The 10,126-nt window shown below is 53.6% G+C and overlaps 1 protein-coding gene across 1 annotated transcript; it reads left to right on the forward strand.

Annotated features, from left to right (window-relative positions):
* Positions 1-744: 744 nt before the first annotated feature.
* Positions 745-8,028, forward strand: CHADL (chondroadherin like). Its single transcript, XM_032688958.1, is given in 7 exon segments — positions 745-810; positions 4,303-4,356; positions 4,358-4,412; positions 4,415-4,572; positions 4,662-6,323; positions 6,998-7,164; positions 7,514-8,028. Coding segments are annotated over 7 exon segments (2,388 nt in total). The 3' UTR covers positions 7,740-8,028.
* Positions 8,029-10,126: the final 2,098 nt, after the last annotated feature.

Consider the following 10,126-nt stretch of genomic DNA (forward strand, 5'->3'; position numbering starts at 1 on the left):
TAAATCTGTCTGGAGGATTGTCCATGTGCCCATACAGGTTTGTGGCATACTGCTCCTGAGCACATAAGCTCACAGTCTGGTCCTGCTCCCTCTTCTTTCAAGCCTGTGAGAATCAACACATCTCTTAAAGTAGCAAAGAGTTATTCCTTCCCTCTCTGTTTTTAGTTAGAGACTGTTCATCCTCCCTTACCATCAACATGCAGTATAAATAGTTCCAGGAAGAAGTCAAGGAAACTGAGTTAGCTGTTCCTTTGTTGTGAGATGCAACATGTACTACAGCTGGCAGAGTGCACTCCACTGGGGAAACTGGGTGGCTGGGGGAGGTTTGGCAAGGCTGTGATCCAGCAAACTCAGGAAAGCAGTGTCTCTCATCGTTCTGGCTGGCAAAGTGCTGGCCTTTGGGTAAGAGCAGTATCCCCTCATTAAAAAGAAGTTGCCCTAAGGCTAAGAGCAAAATACATTTTCTTCCACTTTCTTTGACTGAAGCTGGAACTCCTCTGTGTCTAAATTGGTAAAAATCAACTGAAGGTAAGGCATCTGCACCTACAGGAATTTCAATCACTGCAAGCTGAGCTCTGCCTCCTTCACCTCATCCCATCCTTGTTAAGTTTTGCTGTGAGCTCGAGGGCAAAACTGAGACATAAAAGAACCTGTAGTTTTTGTAAGTCTTGAACCATTGTAGCTATTTTTGAAGCTCCCTGGCGTCTTGCTGCTCCTTTTGTTCCTCTGCTGTGGAGGAGGGTCATGGAGAAGAGGAAGGTGATGCAGAGACCAAACCAAGGGGTCACCTTCTACAGGAGGCCACCTGCAGTAGGTCCCGTGGAGCATGTTTTGTGAGCAAGGAGCCTGGAAAGGCTGCTTGCACAAGGACCTGTGGGCCAGGTCGTGGGGAGAACCTGTGCGACCAGCTTTGAGTAGCCAAGCCATAGCAGCAGGACAAACCTGAGAGGCTGATTAATTACAGGTGGGGGTTTTTTTCATAAACAATATTTAGAAACAGGATTTTCCTGGGCCTGGTATTTAGTGTCAAGATCAGATGTCTGTAGGAAAAAGAGGTGTGCAAGGGTAGAACTGATAGTCTCTGCAGAAGACAGATTCACTCCTAGGTAGGACATGGACTCAAAAGTCCTTTATGCCTCTGGATTAAGGGGTGGGGGGGGAAAAAGAGGCTGGGAATTGCTGACTCTGGTTTCTATTAGAAGTTGCTCTGATAGGATGACTGTGGTCAGAGGATCCCAGCGGTGCTCTGGAGGAAATTGAGGTTATTTCAGTGCTGCTTTGGCCTGTCTTGTGCAACCATTTCCCCCCAAACGCACTGATGTTGTCAGATATATTTTTAGTTTGAACCTTTTCAGCCCAGCAAGGCAGCAATGGTTGGTGCAGAGCTCTCTTTGCATGGAACAGTTCTGGCTGGATCCAAGAGCAGTGAAACCCTGTAGTGGTAGCAGTGGAATCTGGCTCCTTGCAGGCAGAGGTGAAACATTTAACAGGAAATAAAAGTATCTGGCCTAGCAGAGGTGAGTTGGACCCCAAGTGGAAGTTCAGGTGTGCTGCCTTCATGTCCTGTGCCCCATCAGGGAGAGCAAAGACTGGCTGCCTCTCTGCAGCCTTGTAGCTGCTAAAGTGGGCAAGATATTTGCTGGGTAAATGAACAAAATAAAAGCCTGGAGCGAAGCTGGGGAAAGGGCGGAGGTGGCACTCAGTGCCTGGTATCACATCTCATCCTCCCCATGGTTCTCCAGCAGAGCCCAGGCCACTGCCAGGGAGGTGTAGCTGTCTGGGTTGTTGGCCAGGCAGGGTGGGGGCTCCTGGCCAGGGGAGGTGATGGAGGGTCCAGGCAGGGGGGAGCAGAGTGGGCTGGACAATGGCCAGAGCTGGGGTGGAGGTGGCTGCAGCAGTTGGTTCCACATTGGCTGGTGGAAGGGGTTGCTGCTGAGATGCTGAGTGCCAACTGCTCTGTCACTAGTGGGGCAGAGAGGTTGGAGTTCAGGTGGAAGTGGTTGAGGTTCCTCAGACCTTTGAAACTGCCTGGCTGGGGCCGCTCCAGCCTGTTGTCCCTTTTGGTTTCTTCCCAGACCTGCCAGCCATCACTGCCCTCCACCTGTGTCCAGTGTGAGGAAGGGATGGTGCTTCAAGGATATTTGGGTGGTAGCATGAGGAATGGCAGTGGGCAGTGGGGCCAGGCTGCAGCTGGGACACTGGATACAGCGTTGCTAGACTGTGGGAGCAGCTCAAGGAGGCATGAGGGCCCAGCCATGCTGGCAGCACCCAGCAGGTACAGGGTGAAGACCATCAAACAGCACCAGCACTGGCCAGACTATGGCTATGACATTAAACAGGCACCACTGCCTTCACCTGGCCCTCCCTGAGGCCAGCCATGAGCCCAAAATGGGTCATGGTGATTCAGCACAGGCAGTGAGCTCCTCAGGGTGACTTCTGCCAGCCTGAGGCAGATTCATCTCCTCTAGACCTGCATCCCCAATGGTCCTCCCTGCACAGCAGAGTGGAGCTGAGCATGAGAGGTGGTGCCTCCAAGCTGCTCACCACGTCAAGTCACCCTGTGTCCCAGGAGCACTAAACACCTCTGGGACCCTGCAGGGACAGAGGACGCAGCCCACTGCAATGGCCAGGGAGGCTTTGGAGAGGCTTGCAGACCCTGGCCAGCATGTCCATCACCCATAGGTGGCACCAGGATTGGACATTCTGATTCTGGCAGCTGAGATTGCTGAACAGGGGAAGGGCTTGAAGGGGAGAGAGACATTAGTATGAAATCTTCCAGATTTTTGTCAGGCTGCAGATCTGCTTGCGTTCCCTGGGAGAGTGAAACACTAATCCAGCAGGATTGCCCTTCCGCAAGCAAATGATGTGTCACACAGGCACTGCCGCCCCTGGCCTCTTCAAAAGAAGCAAAATGAGGAGAGCGGAAGGCTGTAAACATGGCACAGTCCTGCAGCCTGGTCAGCTGCCTCTTCCCTTTTGCTTGAGCTTACCACTGCCATTGCAATTTTGGCTGGATGTCACCTTTCTGCCCTGTACCTCTGTAGCTCCTGTGACTAACAGCCAGGAAAGGAAAGGCAGAGCTCAGGAAACAGGGAGTGCAAATCCCACATGGGCTTTGCTGGGCTCCCAGCCCCCTGTGAATTAAGGGGGAGGCAATGTCTGGGTTGCTGCCCTCTCTCCAGAGGTGGCTTACCCTTCCTCCCCCTCTCCTCCTTTCCCTCCTCCCACGTTTCTGGCCCCGTCCAGTGAGCGCTGCTGGGAAAGCGACACAACGGGGCCCATTCAGTTCTTGCTTCTGCAAAGAGAGCAAACACCGGTGCAGGAGCCTGGCAGCTGCTACAAGGGGCAGGAGACGCTTTCCTTTCTTTCTTCGCCACTTCTTGAAGTCCAGGTACTCCCAGCCCTGGTTGTGTGAACCCCCCAGGTGTGTGGGAGGCAGTGGTGGGGTGATGCCTGGCATGTGGCAGTGCCCCAGGCACAGCATGAGGACTGAGGTGGGGCGTTGCAGTGGTGGCACTTGCTGGTGGGCACACAGGAGGGGGGGACCCCAGTGTGTGTGTGGGCTGCAGCAGGACTAGGTGTCCTGCTCCTTCAAGCAGGAGGGCAGAGTTGGGCATGGACCCACAGGGGACGATGAGTCACAGTGGGCAAGGGGCTGTGCACCACAGTGGCTCCACAGGTTTGAGCCTTGCAGACCCCACTGCTGCTGTCTTAGAGCTTAGAGGTGTGCATTGGCCATATCTGCAGCCCCACTGCCTCCTCTGTGCTTGCCCCAGCCTCAGCCTCTCTCTGGTACCTTCGCCCCAGGGGCTCGCTCCTGCCCAGCCAAAACCAGCTCCTCCTTCCTGCAGCTAAACAGTGGAGTTCTATTCCAAAAAGTGCTATGAATAGCTTGAGGGGGAAGCAGAGAGCGTGCAGGGTGGGAGGCACAGAGCTGGGAGGCAGGAAGTGGCCATGGTGGTGGAGATATGGAACATTTGCCATTTAAAGAAGGGTGGCAACTTGGAAGGCTTTGTGATCACATCCCCTGGGTGGCTATACCTGCTTGCCTTACAAAAAAACCAGTTCTGGGAGGGATATTGATAGCTTGTACAGACCAAGGCAATCTTATGTTAGTGCTGTGTGAAGAAAAGGGGGGGAGGTGTATCAGCTTCAAACCAGTTCTCCCTGAGTGACCTGCTAGCTGTTACCTTCACTTTTCATTCCAAGTATTTATCTTCTTTCTTCCACTATCTTCTTCATTTATAACCCATGAAATCACAGTGTGAGAGCAAGAGACAGACCTGCCCCACCAGGTCATAGCAACAGCCCCCTGGGTACTCTGTGTGCCAAGCCAGAGATACTGTTTGGGGATGCACAGGAGCCTGGCCTCTTTCCCGGCCTCACTGCTGTCTCTCCCCAGCCACAGGTGCCTCTGACATGAGGCTGTCCTGGGGGCTCCTCCTGCTGGCAACAGCCCTGGGGGGAGTGGGTGCTGCCCGCTGCCCTGCACCCTGTGTCTGCGACAACCTCCGTGCCCACGTCCTGTGCCTCAATGGGAGCCTGGTGGCCATCCCTGACACCATCCCAGAGGTTGGCAAGTGAAAGATCAAGGAATGGGGAAAGAAGGTAGGTATGGTAGCCCTGGGGTAACTCAAGTGTTTTATTTGTGTGGCCAACAGCTCACCAAAAAGCTAGACCTTCGGGGCAACAGCTTCTCCGTCATCCCAGCAGGAGCCTTCCTTGCCACCCCCTACCTCACACACTTAGACCTGCAGCACTGCAAGGTGGAGAGGCTGGAGGAAGGGGCTTTCCGAGGGCTGGGAAGGCTGGTCTACCTTAACCTGGCCTCCAACAGTATAGCCCTTCTCTACCAGGAGTCCCTGGATGGGTTGTCCTCCCTCCAGCAGCTCATCCTGGAGGGGAACCGCATTGAAGAGATCCAGCCAGGTGCTTTTGGCCATCTGGGGTCCCTCACTGTCCTTGACCTGAGGGCAAATGCCTTGGTCTACCTCCCAGACATGGTCTTCCAGGGTCTGCAGGTGCTTAGGTGGCTCCGGCTGTCCCACAACGCCCTCCATGTGCTGGGAAGCGAGGCCTTTGCTGCCCTGCCTGCCCTGCGTAGGCTGAGCCTGGACCACAATGAGCTGCAGGCATTGCCTGGCGAGGCCCTGGCCAGGCTGGATGGGGCTACCCGGCTGGACCTGGGCCACAACCCCATCACCTACGTGGCCGAGGAGGCCCTGGCCATGGCCTCGCTGAGGCACCTCTTCCTGGACCATGCTTCCCTCCAGGACGTGGCACCGGACGCCTTTGCCCGCAGCCCCCAGCTGCGCGTGCTGGACCTCCGTGAAAACCAGCTGCAGGGGCTGCCACCTCTGGCCGGGGCCGGGGGGCTGGCGAGGGTCAGCCTGCATGGGAATCCTCTGCTCTGCTCCTGCCTCCTGCGCCCCTTCCACAACTGGCTGGCGAGGGCGCGGGTGCAGGCTGAAGGTGCCTGTGCTGCACCCCCTGCTCTCCGAGGCCGGCCCCTTGACTCCCTGAAGCCCCCTGAGATGAGATGCAGTCGCCTCTGGCCACTCCCCAGCCCCAGCAGACCATCAGAGCAGCCAAGGGCAGCCGGCAGCAGGCGGTGCCCCCACGGGTGCGTCTGCTCCCCCGATTTCCATCATGGGTCCTGTGAGAACAGGAACCTACAGGAGATCCCCCGGGACTTCCCTGGGGACACCCGCCTTCTCGACCTGCGCAGAAACACCTTCAGGACAGTGCCACCAGATGCCTTCCCTGGCCTGGAGGAGCTGGTGTCCCTCCACCTGCAGAGCTGCAGCATCAGGGCACTGCAACCTGGAGCACTGCGGGGGCTGGAAAGCCTGGTCTACCTGTACCTCACCGACAACCGCCTCTCCACCTTGGCAGCTGCTGCCTTTGAGGGGGTCCCACAGCTGGCCTACCTCGACCTGGATCGCAATGCCTTCACCCATATGCCTGCGGGCGCCTTCCAGCTCCTGCCCAACCTCATCTCCCTCCACCTGCAGCACAATGCCATCGGGGAGCTGGCAGAGGGTGACCTGGCCGGAGCCAGGGGACTGCGTTGGCTCTACCTCACTGGGAATGCCATCAGGCACATCGCCCCCGCTGCCCTGGCTCCTGCCAAGATGCTGGAGAAACTGCAGCTGGAGGGAAACCATCTGGTGGAAGTGCCCACAGCAGCCCTGCGGGGCCTGTCTGCCCTGAGTGAGCTAAAGCTGTCCCGAAACCCCATCAAGCGCATGGGGGATGGTGTCTTCCTGCCAGTGGCCTCCAGTCTGCAGCACCTGTATCTGGACAACATGGGCCTGGAGCAGGTGAGTGCAGTACAGGACTCCTGAGAGGCAGTAGCACCAGAGGGCACAGCCACAGGTCCCATCTCCTTCCACACTGCCCAGGGCTGGTGGCCCCTATAGGAGCATCCAAACAGATGTCCCCAAATTCCCAAGGCTTCAGGAGATGCTCCGTAGCCTGGCTGGGAAGAGACTCAGCTGTAGAATTGCCTTACTGCAGCCTTGTCCACAGCTCCCCTGGGACAGGCTTACTCCCTCCAGTCTTTAAGGACATTTACCCACCATTTCAGTGGGGCCCAAATCATCTCCTTTTCCCAGCCCCGACCAGATTTCTCCTTCTCTTATTACAGGCTGTCCTGCAGGACTTTTCACTGCTATTACCCCAAATGTTTTCATCCTCTCAAGAAAGAAGTGTTAGCAGCACCCTCATAAGGACTGTGTATCTTACAGCAGCCAGAGCTCACTCTGAGACCTCCTGCATGTCTCATTCTTTCTATGAAGACTGAAGGGGGGTCTATTGAGTCCCAAAATGTGACTGGAACCGCTTGAATTAATTAACAGTCCTCCCTGTTTAAAGCAGCTCTTTTGTGGGGCCTCCAGGTTCAGGACAGGCTCCCAAGCTGATTAGCAGTGCAGGGGCAGAGATTTGCTCCCCTGCCCCCATCAGGACCCCCTGACTCGCCCTCCTTCTGTTGCAGATTTCCCCTCATGCCTTTGCTGGCCTTGGTCCCAAGATCAGAAGCCTCTACCTGGAGAGAAACAAAATGAGCAACATCCCCGATATGAGCAACTTCACGAGTCTGGAGATCCTCAACCTGCAGGATGTACCTTTCCACTGTGACTGCCAGCTCCTTCCCCTGCGCAGGTGAGTGCTGCGAGGGCGGAACAGCCTCAGGGATCAACCTGGGGGGCAGTTGGACCTTACCATGCTGGAGGCACAAGCTCACGGCACACTGGCCACTTTGGGTCCTCTCCCATGGTGGTGATATGGAGCATGCACCTATGTGCAAGGATGCACGTAGCCTGGGCTTTCCTGGTATAGGGAAAGCACCCACAACTTGGGTTTGGCTGATATTCAGATATTCAAAGGTCATCCAGGTGAGACTCTAAGCAACCTGGAGTGACTTTGAAGTGACTGTCCACTTATGGGCAGAGTTTCACCTCTCCCTTTGCCCTGTCCCATTTCTTTCCCTGATCTTCTGCCACATTTCCAGGTGGATCAACAAACTCAACCTCCGTGTAGGGGCCACCTGTGGGTCCCCTGCAGAAGCCCAGGGGCTGAAGGTAAAGCTTTCCACCACTTTCCAAACCTGTCCTGGCTGGGGCCGAGGTGAAGCTGGGGAAGCCATTCCTGAGAAGACTATGGCTGCAAGCAAGCCCAGCAAGAAAAAGAGATCAGGAAAATCTCCAGCCAGAAGCTTCAACAAGAGCAGAGCTTAGGGTTTCCTAAAGTGTGCAGGACATAACAGAGCCACACTCACACTCTGGTGAGAGCAGTTTTTTCTGGACTTGTCCCCACCATGGAGGCATGGATATTGCCCAAGGCTCAAAGGAGAGAGCCTGGTGCCACCAAAACAATGCTGATTTGCCAAAGATGCAGAGTTTGGTGTTGCAGGATACAGCGGCACGTTCCATAGGGTCTGCAGCATGCTTTGATGACTCAAACAATGAAGTCAAATACTTGCTTTTTTCTTCCTAAGGCTTCCTTCAGCTATGTGGAAAGGCCAATATCCACAAGTTTGTTTTTGTTTTTAAGCATGCCGCGCTTTCACAGCTTCTGAAGTCATCAAAGAGCCCCAAGTGGGACTGCAATGGGCACCAACCAGTAAGATCCAGCACTGGTGCAAATCTTATGCTAGAAAACTTAAAAATATCAGTGAAAGCATTGCCTGAATTCCCAGAAGCTCCTCAGAATTAAAACATAAGCAGATTGAAGCCTTTTTATTTCCTGCAAAATTTGATCAGCGGTCTGATTGATGAAATGGGATCAGTGATCCTGTAAGTGACCCCATCATAAACAAAGTGCCCAAATCCTTTCCCATGGAAGCCTAGGTTGGGATGAAGTTTGTTCAAATTAAAAGATAAGCATTAAACTACCACGTGGGGCATAGAATTATTACAGCAAAAACAGTGAAAGAAAGCCAAAGGTGTTTGGAAATTATCATCCTCTAAAGAGAGGTGGCCCTACAAGCCCAGCTCTTTGACAAGACTGGGAAAAGGTCAGCCCAAGAGAGAGGGGAAGAAAGAAAGGCAATGGCTTTGCCCTGAAATGAGATCCTCCCACACTGAAACCTACTGCAGAGCTACCAGGACAGGCAACTAGCCAAAGGGAAGCCCTGCTACATAAAAACTTCCACTTCTCCCAACCATGCTGACTCTAGCACAGTTCCCCCAGGAGCCCAGGGCCCTTACGAGGGTCACCTAGGGATGGCACAGCTCGTGCCTGGTTTGACGCAAACCTTCCACAGTTTTTCCACTTATGTTTCATTGCTCTGGCCAAGCCCCTTCTTCCCTCTCCCTTTAAAGGCTCCATTTACTTCTTTAAAAGGGAAAAGAGGAATACTGTGTTAATTATTCCCAGTATCTACCCTGTGCTTTCTAGACAGTTAGCTTGCCAATCTTATTTTTTTGGTCACGAACCATACTTCAAAGCAAGAGCTATTGTGGCATCTCAAGCTCTCGCCTGGAAGCTTGAGGGGCACGTGGCCCAGGCAGCCATTTTGTGGCCAAAGCAGCATCCCCTGCAGCCACCATTTCCCTATTTTGTGCCACAGTTTGCCAAGGCACTTGTCCTACAGCCACCTGGCCCTGCAGTGGCCCTTCCTTACCTGCAGAAAGTTCTCAGGAACCTGTTACAGGAGATTTAAAGCTATTTCTCATCACTGTTGTCATATTCTTTCCTGAATTCTGTCCTGAACTTCAATGGCCAGTCTGGGGAAAGAGAGGAATATTACAGTTTCGCCCGAAAATTGGAAAAAGCATCCCCTGTCTTCAGTTATCTGAAGTTATTATGTGCTCTTGTGATATTTAACCCTTACATAGAACTGGTAAGTTGACAGCAGTGAGTGCATGGAAAAACCCTACTGCATGCTTAAAAAAAACCCCCAAAACCCAAATACTGTTTACTTATACCAACCCCCTTACAGCCCTCTTCTCCCCATTTTGGCTAACCTTGGTATTTCAGTGACCCAGAAAGCAATGCACAAGCCTTTGGCCTCTTCCTCCAGTTTAAGTCACAGGGCTTTAGGGTACAAATCATAGATGAAATTTACAGTAGGACTGTTAAACTAAAAATGCAAATCACTCTGCAGTTCTCTGCAGAGTCCTCTGCAGTTCTGGGTTCATAAGCAAGAAATGATAACAGAAGAAGATACATAGTACAGATCAATGTCTGGCTTCGAGGCTGGTGCCATTGAGGTTTTGGCTTTGGTGACAGTGGGGTGTGCTTTAATGATTGTAGCCCATTAGGAAGGGATAAGATCCACCTGTCTAAAATGGGCAAGAGAATTTTTGGCAGCAGGCTGGTCAGCTTGGTAAGACAGGCTTTCAACCAAAGGGCTTGGGTTGGGGGTGTGTGTGTCTGTGTGCGTGTGTGATCGAAGCGCCACTGCTTCCTACTGGGGAGTAGGCCATACCCATCAGGGCAGTGAAAGATGTTCCTTGACTGCCCCTCAAGTCATGGATCAAAGGGTTAACCACACTGAGGGTGTGTTTAGGGTTGTGGTCACTCCTCTTATTCCCCCTTGTAGAGAACCAGATTGCTTGATTACACTACATGTGAGGGGAGAGGGGGACCGATATCAGGCTTATCCCTGGCAATTTGGGGG

This window comes from Chiroxiphia lanceolata, chromosome 5 (genome assembly GCF_009829145.1).
Source record: "Chiroxiphia lanceolata isolate bChiLan1 chromosome 5, bChiLan1.pri, whole genome shotgun sequence".
In the NCBI taxonomy this organism is placed as follows: domain Eukaryota; kingdom Metazoa; phylum Chordata; class Aves; order Passeriformes; family Pipridae; genus Chiroxiphia; species Chiroxiphia lanceolata.